We start from the raw sequence: 13,539 nt of genomic DNA, 5'->3' as shown, positions 1-13,539 counted from the left end.
CAGCTCAACATTTAATATGTATTACACAGTACTCAATGTGTTACAGAAACTCTGTGAATATAAACACATGCTGGCTACGCCAACTATCTCATTTGTTATCCTTTGTGTTGACTCATCATGAACTAATTAATTAATTGAGCCAACCTCAACTTGTGGAAGTGGAGATAGCCTGGATAAGACAAAAACACAGACTTCAGAGATTAACTCCAATTTAACTTGTGACTCTTTCACTACTAACTAGATGACTTTAGTCAAGTTAATAACTTTGACCTTATTAATTTCCTTTAAAATTAGGAAGTTATCACCTACATATAGGTGTTGAGGTAACTGACAAATTATGCAACATATGGGGGGAGACCAATTTGTGTATCAGAAGATTTTTCAACCCAGACCCTCAAAGCCAGGAGATCGTGGAACAACACATACCAAGCTCTGAAAGAAAATGGATGCCAACCAAGAATCTTATATCTAGCAAAATTATGCTTTAGATTTAATGATGAAATAAAAACCTTCCATGATAAACAAAAGAATTTACAACTAGAAAGCCTGCACTACAGAACATGCTTGGCAAAATATTCCATGAAGAGGAAATGAAAAACAGCAGAGGGGGGATTACACTAAAGGAAAGATAATCAAAGGAGAAACCAAGTCAGGTTAATTTGTATCAAATTGTATCAAATCATGTCTCAATAATAACCCTGCATGTTAATGGCCTAAACTCATCAATCAAAAGACACAGACTAGCAGATTGGATTAAAAAAATCAATAATATGCTGCCGCCAAGAGACTCATCTCATAGGAAAAGACATCCACAGACTGAAGATGAAAGGTTGGGAAAAAACATATCACTCTCATGGACTGTGGAAGCAAGCAGGAGTCTCCATCCTCACATCAAATAAAGTAGATTTCAAGCTAAAGTTAATCAAAAGGGATAAAGAAGGACACTACATACAACTCAAGGGAAATATACACCAACAAGATATAACAATTATAAATATATATGCCTCAAGCAACGGAGCATCTACATTCATCAAACAAACACTGCTCAAGTTCAAGAGTCGAATAGACTACAACACAATAATTTTGGGTGACTTTAACATACCTCTTTCACCACTGGATAGATCTTTCAAACAAAAGCCGAACAAAGAAACTGTAGAACTCAATAATACAATCAATAACTTAGACTTAACTGACATAGATAGACTATATCATCCTTCAACAAGAGAATACACTTTCTTCTCAGCAGCACATGGATCCTTCTCTAAAATAGACCATATACTATGCCACAAACTCTTAGCAAATATAAAAAAGTAGAGATACTACCCTGCATTCTATCAGATCATAATGGAATGAAATTAGAAATCAATGATAAAACAAGAAATAAAAGCTACTCCAACATCTGGAGACTAAATAATATGCTACTGAATGATCAATGGGCTGCAGAAGACATCAAAGAGGAGATTAAAATTTATTAGAGGTAAATGAGAACACAGATACAACATATTGAAATCTCTGGGACACTATGAAAGCAGTTCTAAGAGGAAAGTTCAATGCATGGAGTTCATTCCTTAAAAGAAGAAAAACTCAACAAATAAATGATTTAACATTACATCTCAAAGCCCTAGAAAAAGAAGAACAAATCTATACCAAAAGCAGTAAAAACCAGAAAATGATTAAAATCAGAGCTGACATCAATGAAATTGAAACAAAAGAAGCAATTGAAAAAATTGACAGAACAAAAAGTTGGTTCTTTGAAAAAATAAAATTGACAGACCCTTAGCCATGCTAACAAAGACAAGGAAAAAGAAATCTCAAATTACTAACATACATGATGAAAAAGGAAATATCACAGCAGACATTATGGAAATACAGAAGAGAACTAGAAATTATTTTGAAAACTTGTACTCCAATAAAATAGAAAATATCAAAGGCATTGAAAATTTTCTAGAGTCATATGATTTGCCCACATTGAATCAGGATTATATACACAATTTAAACAGATCTATTTCAAGCGACGAAATAGAAGATGCCATCAGAAATCTACCAACCAAGAAAAGCCCAGGACCGGATGGATGCACAGGCAAGTTCTACAAGACCTTTAAAGAAGAACTAATACCAATACTCTTCAAATTATTTCAGGAAATAGAAAAAGAGGGAGCACTTATAAACTCATTCTATGAGGCCAATATCATCCTGATTCTTAAACCAGGCAAAGACACATCAAAATAAAAAAATAAATAAATAATTGGACCAATATCTCTAATGAACATAGATGCAAAACTTCTCAATAAAATTATGGCAAATCGAATACAAAAACATCAAAAAGATAGTATACCACAATTAAGTGGGGTTCATTCCAGGGATGCAAGGTTGGTTCAATATACGGAAATCAATAAATGTAATTCATCACATCAATAGACTTAAAGAACCATATGATCATCTCAATAGACGCAGAAAAAGCATTTGACAAAATACAGCACCACTTCATGTTCAAAACACTAGAAAAACCAGGGATAATAGGAACATATCTCAACATTGTAAAAGCTATCTATGCTAAGCCCCAAGCCAACATCACTCTAATTGGCGAAAAATTGAAAGCATTCCCTCTAAAAGCTGGAACAAAACAGGGATGCCATCTTTCACCACTTCTATTTAACTGAGTTCTTGAAACACCGGCCAGAGCAATTAGACAGATAAAAGAAATTAAAGGGATATGGATAGGTAAAGAAGAACTCAAATTAGCACTATTTGCCAACGATATGATTCTATATCTAGAAGACCCAAAAAAATTCCACCAGAAAACTTCTAGAACTAGAAAATTAATTCAGCAAAGTACCAGGATACAATATCAATACCCATAAATCAAAGGCATTTCTGTATATCAGTGACAAATCCTCTGAAAGGAAAACTCCATTTACAATAGCCTCAAAAAAATAAAATACTCGGGAATCAACGAAAGAGGTGAAAGACCTCTACAATGAAAACTACAGAACACTAAAGAAAGAAATTAAAGAAGATCTTAGAAGATGGAAATATCTACCTTGTTCTTGGATAGGCAGAATTAATATTGTCAAAATGACCATAATACCAAAAGCACTATACAGATTTAATGCAATTCTGATCAAAATCCCAATGAAACTCTACATAGAACTAGAAAAGGCAATCATGAAATTCATCTGAAAAAATAAGAGACCCAGAATAGCTAAAGCAATCCTTAGCAAGAAGAGTGAAGCAGGTGGCATCACACTATACTAGACCTTAAACTATACTACAGAGCAATAGTAACAAAACCATCATGGTATTGGCAGCAAAATAGACTTGTAGAACAATAGTACAGAATAGAGGACACAGAGACAAACCCACAAAATTACAGTTATCTTACATTTGACAAACACACCAAAAACATACATTGGAGAAAAGATAGCCTCTTCAACAAATGATGCTGGGAAAATTAGAAATCCATATGCAACAAAATGAAATTACACCCCTATCTCTCACCATGCACAAAACTCAACTCAAAGTGGATCAATGACCTAGGAATTAAACCAGAGACACTGTGTCCATTAGAAGAAAAAGTAGGCCCAAATCTCCATCATGTGGGATTAGGCCCCAGCTTCCTTAGTAATACTCCTTTGGCACAAGAATTAATATCAAGAATCAACAAATAGGATGGATTCAAACTGAAAAGCTTCTCTCAGCAAAAGAAACAATCTGTGAGGTGAATAGAGAGCCTACTAATTGGGAACAAATTCTTACCACATATGTGTCAAATACAGCACTAATCTCTAGGGTATATAAAGAACTCAAAAATCTTAACACCAATAAAACAAATAACCCAGTCATTAAGTGGGCCAAGGAACTAAACAGATACTTCTCAGAAGAGGATATACAATCAAACAACAAATATATGAAAAAATGTTCAACATCTCTAGCAATTAGAGAAATGCAAATCAAAACTACTCTAAGATTTCATCTCACTCCAGTCAGAATGGCAGCTGTTAACAATATAAACAACAATAAGTGTTGGCGAGGATGTGGGGAAAAAGGCACACTCATACATTGCTGGTGGGAATGAAACCACCATTTGACCCAGCTATCCCACTCCTCGGTCTATACTCAAAGGACTTAAAAACAGCATACTACAGGGACACAGCCACATAAATGTTTATAGCAGCACAATTCACAATAGCTAAACCAATCTAGATGCCCTTCAGTAGATGAATGGATAAAGAAAACATGGTATATATACACAATGGAATATTATTCAGCATTAAAAGAAAATAAAATCATGGCATTTGCAGGTAAATGGATGAAGCTGGAAATATATAATGCTAAGTGAAATTAGCCAATCCCAAAAACCAAATGCCAAATGATTTCTCTGATTTAAGAATGCTGCTCCATAATATGCTGGGGGTGGGTGAGGTGGGGGGGGAGGATTAAATGAACTCTAGATAGGACAAAGGGAAAAAGGAGAGGGAGGGGAAGGGAGGGGACATAGGGGTAGGAAAGATGGTGGAATGTGATGTCTTCATTAACCTAAGTATTTGTAAGAAGACATGAAGGAAGTGACCCTACTTTGTGTACAACCAGAGATATGAAAAATTGTGTTGTATATGTAATATGAATTGTAATGCATTCTGTTGTCATAAATAATAAATCAAAATTTTAAAATAAATAAAATAAATATAATAAATCAAAATTTTAAAATAAATAAAAATTTTTTAAAAAAGAAAATAAAAGAAAGAAGTACAAGGAAAGAGACCCACATTTTCTCTTGGATTACCTGGTGGTAAATAAAATAGCACTAATGCTATTAAATGGTGCAGCCAATTTGGAAAGCAGTATGGAGATTCCTTGGAAAGCTGGGAATGGAACCACCATTTGACCCAGCTATTCCCCTACTCGGTCTATTCCCTAAAGACCTAACAAGAGCATGCTACAGGGACACTGCTATATCGATGTTCATAGCAGCACAATTCACGATAGCAAGATTGTGGAACCAACCTAGAAGCCCTTCAATAGATGAATGGATTAAAAAATGTGGCATTTATACACAATGGAGTATTACTCTGCAATAAGAAATGACAAAATCATAGAATTTGGAGGGAAATGGATGGCATTAGAGCAGATTATGCTAAGTGAAGCTAGCCAATCCTTAAAAAACAAATGTCAAATGTCTGCTTTGATATAAGGGGAGTAACCAAGGACAGGGTAGAGACAAAGAGCTGGAGAAGAAGAATAACATTAAACAGGGATGATAGGCGGGAGGGAAAGTGAGAGTTAAGGGAAATTGCATGGAATTGGAAGGTGAGCCTCAGGGTTATACACAATTACATATAAGAGGAAAGGAGGAGTAGGAGGAAAATTATAGAAGTGGAAGAAACGATTTATAGTAGAGGGGATGGAGAGAGAGAAGGGGAGGGGAGGGGAGGGGAGGGGAGGGGGGATAGTGGAGAATGGGATAGACAGCAGAATACATCAGTCACTAGAAAGGCAATTTGTAAATCAATGGAAATGTAACTGATGTGACACAGCAATCTGTATACGGGGTAAAAATGGGAGTTCATAACACACTCGAATCAATCTGTGAAATATGGTATATTAAGAACTATGTAATGTTTTGAACAACCAACAATAAAATAATAAAAAAAAAATAGCACTAAAATGTGAACAAAAAAAGTTTGGATAATAGCAGTTTTGCATGGCCAGATTTAATTTAAGAATTCTAGCATAATTCTTCATATGGCTGAGCTGTGTAAGGATCAGAAACATTCTGCCAACTAGAATACAGGAATCCCCAAGGCTCAGCAAAGCTTCATTGAACCCAGAGCTATTTTCACCCTTTTAAATTCTCTAGAAGTACTAAATTTGCAACCAGGTGAACAGAAAGCAAGAAAAAATTTTGCTTACTGAAAACTCATTATGACAAAAGATTGTTCCAGGGTGCCCACAGGGGCCAAGAAAAAATGAAATAAGTTTTATTGCAGGGATACATTTAATCCACTTGTTACACCACAAATAATTGCTTTAATGAACAAGATAAATTCTCTCCTGTCAAGAAGTTTCAACAGACTGAACCAGATCCACTCTGTATTCTTCCTTCAGGGTTTATATGTCGCCATTACCTGTATAAGTGACGATTGTCTTCAAAATCTTCCTGACCCCATTTTCCCTTAATGTCTTCAATAACGTGATTCTTCAGGAACTTTTTTAGCAGCTGGACTGTTTGTTTGCGAGTCACTTCAGGACCAAAGTTTTGACTGCACCTAAGCAACTCATGCAGCCAATCCACAGCTTCTGTGGCTGTGAAGCAATGTTCATAACTCTTAAAACAACAACGATGTTTCCGTAATGGCATCCTGGCACGAAAAAGCTCCACTGTTTCATTCCACTAGGGTAAAAGAAGAGAAAGACATTTAGTCATTAACTGATTTTTTTAAGTTATTATATTCTAAATACTTAAATCAATTGATGTGATTTTTCATTTAAAAAACTGTTTAGATAACAGATGGCAACTTGAAAGATTTTTATTTACAGCCTTCTATGAAAAATGTTCTAGAATGGATGGTGGTAAAAGCTGCAAAACAGTGTGAATGTACTTAATGTTACTGAAGTATACACTTAAAAATGGTTAAGGGCTGAGGATATCACACAATGGTAAAGCTCTTGCCTAGCATGCACAAAGCCCTGGGTTCAATCCCCAGCACCATAAAAAAAAAAAAAAAAAAGGCAACTTTTTAAGGGTAGTTCACCATCCATTCACCCCACCAAAAAAATATATATTGAGGAAGGAAAGACCAATGAGGCACCCAGCACACTCATCTGTTCTCCTTCTGGATAGAACCAAAAAGTGTGTGGTGGCGTGTTGAAGTGAGTGGCCATGACAGAGAACTGCAATTCAACTGCAGAAAGATGGAGACCTGGTGAGGTCTGGAGATCCGGAACAAAAGCAATAGCAAGAAGAATAGAGTGTTCCAATGCCTGCGGCCCAGCACCATGCCCAGGAGAGGGGAAGTCTCCCCTCTGACACAGTAAAAGTGAAAGAGTCCTAGCAAGTGCTGTTGGCACAGAAGCCAGCACCTTGCAAACATAGAGCATAAACAGGTAACAGTCCTGGGGGTCTTCACAGCAGGCTAGCTTTAGAGAAGTTCACTGCACCCCCCCCCCCCCAGTGAACTCCCAAGGAACTGTAGCCAGGAACCATCTTGAGAAAGGGCCTATTGTCTGAGTTTGTAATGTTCTGAAGGTCAGACACCCCTACATATTCCCATCTCTGGGACCCTGCAGTCATCCCATTATACTTCTTCAGCAGGGAGATGCCTCATGAGAGGGTCTTGGTTCAAGAGAGCAATTAAAATAAATCCACTCGGAGTTGTATGATGGGGTGGGGGGAATGGTAGAATTTAAGGAATGGGGAATCTATCCTCTGAGACCAGGGACAAGACAGTCACTGTGGTTCTAAACAACTGCAAGGACCAAGGATACCAGGATCAAGAGCAGCAGCAGATCACTTGGTTCCTGCCACCCACCCCCAGCACTGAACTGTGGAATTTCATTGCTCCCCTCCCCTCTGAGTCATCAAGGCAACACTTGATTTTGCTCTGCCTGTCCCCCACCTCCACCTGAAGCTTCAGAGAGAGCCTATTCCTGGCACTGCCTGCCTTCTGCACTAGCTTGCAGGCAATCAACTCAGCTGAGAGGGATTTTAACTAGGTTCAGCCAAGACTGAACTCCTTACTCATACCTGGCAGGTATTACAACTGAAAGAATAGAGCCCTGGCCAACACATTGCCCCTGGGATTCACAGACTAAAAGGTCCCAGAGGGAAGTTTTGTAAGGCATAGGCCACATCATCTACCCTTGCTTACTCTTCCAAGCACATTGGCTAGGCGGAATATTTTTCTGTTGTTTTTTCTTTTGTTTATTTGTTTTTTTCTCTTTTTTTTTTTTTTTTGTGCTCCCCTCCATTTTTTTTTTTTAATGGTTTTGTTTTGTGTTGTTTTTCTTCCCAGTGCGAGAGATCAGGCACAGGACCTTTTTACAATGGGCAGGTACTCTACCAATGAGCTACTCAAAGCCCAGTTGAGAGGAACTACACCCAGCTCCAGCCATAACCCAGTCCCATTTGAACCCTGGTAAATACCTCTACTTAAAGAAGAGGGGGGGAAATAAGTGCCCAGCTGTCAACCTGTCTGTCCCCAAGCAGACAGAGCTAGGAGGAATCTGAGGTCTCACTCCTGCACAGACATCCCCACAACAGCAGCAGATACCACACATATGCAGGTCCTTTAAATTGGCCATACCTGAACCCTGTCAGATCATGCATTGCAGTAAAGACTGGATGTGAGTGCCATAGAGAGGGAAGCTGTGTTCTGGCCTCACCCCTCTTCATGAAGCTTCATGAAGTTGGGATATTGTATAAATGCCTGTTAAGTTTATTTGATATCTAGTATAACAATTTTGATTTTTTTTTTTTTTGGTTGAGTTTTTGGTCTTGGTTTATCTGTTGGTGAGTTAGTGAGGTATTAGAGTCCCACACGATTATTGTACTGAGGTCTATTTCTCTCTTTAGGTCCAGTAGTGGCTGTTTCATAAAATTGAATGCTCTGACTTGGTGCATTCAATTGGTGAGTTAGTGAGGTATTAGAGTCCCACATGATTATTGTACTGAGGTCTATTTCTCTCTTTAGGTCCAGTAGTGGCTGTTTCATAAAATTGAATGCTCTGACTTGGTGCATATAAATTTACAATAGAGATTAAAAGAAATACAAAGGATCAAAGAAACAAAGAGTTGGTTCTTTGAAAAGACAAAATTAACAAATGTTTGGCTTAGATAAATCAGGAAAAAAAAGGAAGTCCCAAATAAATAAAATTAGAGGTGAAAAAGGAAACATTACAACTGATACCAGAGAAATTAAAAGGACCTTTAGAGATTATTTTGAAAAACTATGTTAATAAATTGGAAAAAATAGAAGAAACAGATAAATTTCTGGACACATATGACCTATCAAAATTGAACCAATAGTCATAGTTGCCCTTACTTTTAATCCCAGAAACTCAGGAGAAGAACTGCATGTTTGAGCCCAGTCTTAGCAATTTAGTAAGTTTCACAACTTAGCAGTACCCTTTCTCAAAATAAAATATAAAAAGGACTGGGAATGTAGCTCAGCAGAAAAGTTCTACTGTGTTCAATCCCCAGTACCCACCCACCCACCCCCAAAAAAATTGAATATATGTTTTAAATCCTCAATAAATTAAAAAGAAAAAGGTAACGAGACTGAATTAGTAATAAAATGTCTCCCAGCAATAAATAAGTTCAGAATGGTTTCACTGCCGAATTTTACCAAACTTTTAAAGAACTAACACCAATGTTCCTCAAACATATTCCCTAGAGTTGGAAGGGAAGGAACCCTTCTAAACTCAAGGACACAACAAAAAAAGAAAACAATAGACCAATATCCATAATAAATATAAACTCAAAAACTCAGTCAGCATCCCACTAGTCAGCTGGCAGAGTGGACATTGGAGGTGTCCAAGTGCGCTCTATATAAAAATAGCCATAGCCTTTCCACAGCCCTATGCCAGAAGACTCCAATGGCACCACCAGCAATGTTCTTGGCATCCCTCAGAATTATTCCACCCATCATTAAACTCTTGCCTAGTCTTTGCTTCTAAAACATAAGTGTGAGTAAATAACTTTCCTATTTGTCCCTGTAAACTAGAAATAGGTTTCAAACTTTTCTCCCCATTATCTTCTACATTCATAATCTTCAAAATAACCATCTTTCAGAATGTGAAGAATTTACTCCAAACTACACAGCTAATGAGGACAACCAATTCATACAGGTACTTCTTATCCTGTGATTGAGTTAAATCCCAAAGAGCCAAGTAGATAAAGAAAGGAATGTATACAAATAGAAGAAAATCCCTGCCCATAAAGAGTCCATCAACTAATTTCTCTATCTACTCACCTACCTTGCTAGTTTGTTGTCAGGTTAAATGAGGTTATGGCTATGAAATTCCTTTGCAAATGATAGAGTGTTTCTTAAATATATGGAAAACATGTACAATTTCAGGATAATCTCCCAAAACAAATTTTGGGGTTCAATCTATGCTATAGTCAGAAAGAATCTCTAGGGTCAAAGCAAAACCCTAGCAGGATATACAACTTGGCAAATACCTTTCAGGTACTTAATCTGATAATAAGATCTGGAATCCTGTTTTACGGTGATCAGCTTCCTATATCAAGCACCCGTGAACATCAAGGCCTTTCCACATACCATTTCCTGTTGCTACAACAAAATATCTGAGACTGGATAATTTATAAAGAATGAATGAATCTGACTTAACTTTCCTATGTACTTATATGAAAACACCACAGTGAATCTCCACATCATGTAGAACCACAAGACTGTGATCCTAATAATAAGATGTACTCCATGTTTGTATAACTATGTCAAAATATACTCTACTGTCATGCATGACTAAAAAGAATTAAAAGAGAGAGAAAGTTTGTTTATTGGCCTATAGCTCTGAAAGCTGAGAAGTCTAGAACATAGCTCCAATATCTGGTGAGGGGGCCTTCTTGTTGCAACATAACATGGCAGAGAGCATCACATGGCAAGACAGAATAAGTATACTTAAGGTGTCTCTTCTTACAATGCCACTAATGCTACTATGGAGACCTTACCCTCATATCTTCTCAAATTCTTATAATCTCTCAAAGGCCTTACTTCAAAAATACCTTTGGGATTACATTTCCCATTATGAACTTTTGGGGTATACATTCAAACCACAGCCACACCTTTAAACAATTTTCACATATTTTTAATAATTGATTTTTTAGTTTTTTTGTTTTGTTTTTGTTTTTGGTATAAAGAATTGAATCTGGTAGTGCTATATCCTGTTCTTGGATTTTTGTTTGTGGTTTTTGTTGGGGTTTTTTTGTTTGCTTTTTTTGCTCATTAAGCTGGTGAAGCTGGCCTCAAACTTGCAACTCTCCTGCCTCAGCCTATATATGATTTTTTAATGCTCTGCTGATACCTAGCTTTCATATCTCATTAGAATTTTTGCACCAAAAAGTCCAGATCATCTAGGCACAATAGCAACTCAGGAGGCTGAGGCAGGATGATCACAAGTTCAAAGCCAATCTGGGCAATTTAGCAAGTCCCCATCTCAAAATAAAACAAAAAGGGCTGGTTAAGTAGCTCAGCAGTAGGACACCACTGGGTCCAAGCTTCAATGCTACAAAAAAGAATAAAAAGCTATTGCTACTGCTTACAAACACTACTCTCACTTATTTCTAATATAATTAGGTGGTTATTTGGCTACTGTGCTCAGAAAAAATAATTAATTAGATTTTTGTTGTTTTGAGATGGGATGTTGCTATGTTGCCCAAGCAGTCCTCCAACTCTCCAAGTCTCCTGCCTCAGCCACAAGAATAGCTGGAACTATGACTTGCACCACCACACCTGGCTCTGAATTAAGTCATCTTTAAGCAATCCAGCAATACACTATTCTCAGTCACCTTTAGAAAGAAAATATTCTGGCTGAAGGTGTATATCAGTGTAGACACTTGTGTTCAATCCCCAACACAGTAGAAAGAAAATATCCTATGTCAACAAATAATACGAGAGAACTTGAGAATGTGACTTTTCCCATAGCATGCTATATTTAAAGAGACAAATGGAAGAATAAGGAAGAACAAAACAGATTTGTTTTGTGATTTAAAAATATTTTTGTCTCTTATTTCAGGCTCTTAGTCTAAAGAAATCACACAACATAACTGTTTATAACATCACAAGCCAAACTATAAGATGCAACTCCTAGTATTGAAAATATGCTTCCTGTTCTTTTTCTCCAGGATATTTATTCCACCCCCTTCCTGTTTAGTATAAAAATATAAAAGCAGTACTATAAAGACAACTGGCCTGGGAGTTTAGAGAAAACAAAATTCCAGATCCAGTTGTACTTGCCACATACTGGCTGTGTAACTTTGCCACTCCAGCACATTTTCCTGGATATTCCTTAAGGGCACAAAGGGCAATGAGACTCAACTCCAAGTCAGATGTGGCCAGCAATGGTTGACAGACCAAGGAGTCAGTTTCCTTCCTCCCAATTTACCATCAGTTTCCATAGAAAGTCCTCTAAAAACTTGCCATGAACATTACCAAGGTGTCACCCTTTATTCCATTATGGTAATCTTCTGAGGCAGAAATCACAAAGTATATGCTCAAGGTCATAAAATAAATCAGGTACACCTCTTAACACTAAACTTGCCTTCCAAATGAAAAGGCAGCACCCTGGTTCAGTAGAGTCTGCAAAGGCTGATTATCCACCAAGGTCCATCCCTCAGGTCAATGCTGATGGAAACGCCACGGGCCAGAAACGTGCTAGAGCGATCCACCTCTGTTCTGAGCACCGTTAGAAAGGATACTTCGGGGAGTGTCAACAAGTGTCACACAGGAAGAAGACACGCCTTGCCTAAATTGCCGCAAAGGATGAGATTTACAGCGGGTGGGGTGGCCCTAGGGTTTCAGGTTGGGTCTTTCTCCTCCCAGCCGCAGGCGTTAGGAGCTAGGGGACAAAGGCAGAAGGGGATCAGCCTGGTTTTCGCAGCGCTTTCAATCTGGAGGCCCAGTATATTGCGGAGAACCCAGGCAACGTCTCAGGAACGATGCTGTACCCACTCCCCACGGCTGGGTTGCCGACCCCTTAGCCCCTTTTTAAAGGTTCGTTCAGGAAGAAATCGCAGACCCAGAGGAAAGTCTTCACAAATCGGTCCAGCCTGCCCGGCAGAAGCTACAGCTGATTATTCGCTGGCTGTCCTAGGACGAGCCACGAAACGGCGGCGCCCGCGGCTCCGCTCAGGCCCCCGCACCCTCACTCACCAGCTTGGTGGCCCGGTAAGGCCCGGGCCCCACGATGCGGTGCTCCATGGCCCGCACGCAGCTAAGGCTGCGGCAGAGACCGCGCCGATCCGGAGCCGGCCTCGTAGCAGTTTGAATCTCAAGCCTGCGGGCTCCGGGTCCTGATTGGTCGGCACGTGGAGGCACGTGGCCGGAATTGGGCCACGTGGGCGGAGCCCAGCGTCTCCACGGTGACCTCCTGCTACACAGGCAGCTGCAGTCACCTAGCCGCCTAGGGTGAAGAGAGGGCCAACCTTCGGTGTGACTGTGCTAGGGTGTCTCGGTCCGCGCTGGGCGGAGCTGCCTGGCACCCTTCTCGGACGCTCCTGTGGCCAGCCCACTCCACACGCTCTCTGAAAAAAAAAGGCTTATGGAGGTGTGAAACCCGGTGCATAGATAAATCCCAGTTAGCCACACCGAGTGCACCGTGAACCTGCAGTTGCTGCTAAGATTGGGAGAAGTGGGCGATGAAATAAAGCGACTTGACAGCCTGTACAAGTTGAGGGGCATTTAGAAACTAGATAAAGGCAGAGAGCCACAAGGAATGTAGCTAGAGTGTACTAGCAAAAATAATTGGAAAAGATCCCAGATAGCTCCAGTTGTGCTGTCTTGATAGAGGATAGTAGTCTGC

At 38.9% G+C, this 13,539-nt stretch overlaps 1 protein-coding gene across 3 annotated transcripts in view; it reads right to left on the bottom strand.

Moving 5' to 3' along the window:
• Nucleotides 1-12,982, bottom strand: part of DEPDC1B (DEP domain containing 1B) — a gene marked incomplete at its 3' end in the record, with an annotated part of 93,534 nt that extends 80,552 nt beyond the window's left edge. For all 3 annotated transcript variants that reach the window (XM_081305026.1, XM_081305027.1, XM_081305028.1), the window contains exons 1-2: nucleotides 12,891-12,982; nucleotides 6,126-6,391 (exon numbers count right to left, since the gene is read on the bottom strand). In XM_081305026.1, the coding sequence (XP_081161152.1) occupies nucleotides 6,126-6,391; nucleotides 12,891-12,938 (314 nt within the window). In that variant the 5' untranslated portion in view covers nucleotides 12,939-12,982. The remainder of the gene's footprint in view (nucleotides 1-6,125; nucleotides 6,392-12,890) is intronic.
• Nucleotides 12,983-13,539: the final 557 nt, after the last annotated feature.

This window comes from Spermophilus citellus, assembly GCF_964194105.1.
Source record: "Spermophilus citellus genome assembly, chromosome: 1".
Lineage (NCBI taxonomy): Eukaryota > Metazoa > Chordata > Mammalia > Rodentia > Sciuridae > Spermophilus > Spermophilus citellus.
Note: the sequence above shows the minus strand (reverse complement) of the source record. Positions and strands in the feature narration are given on the sequence as shown.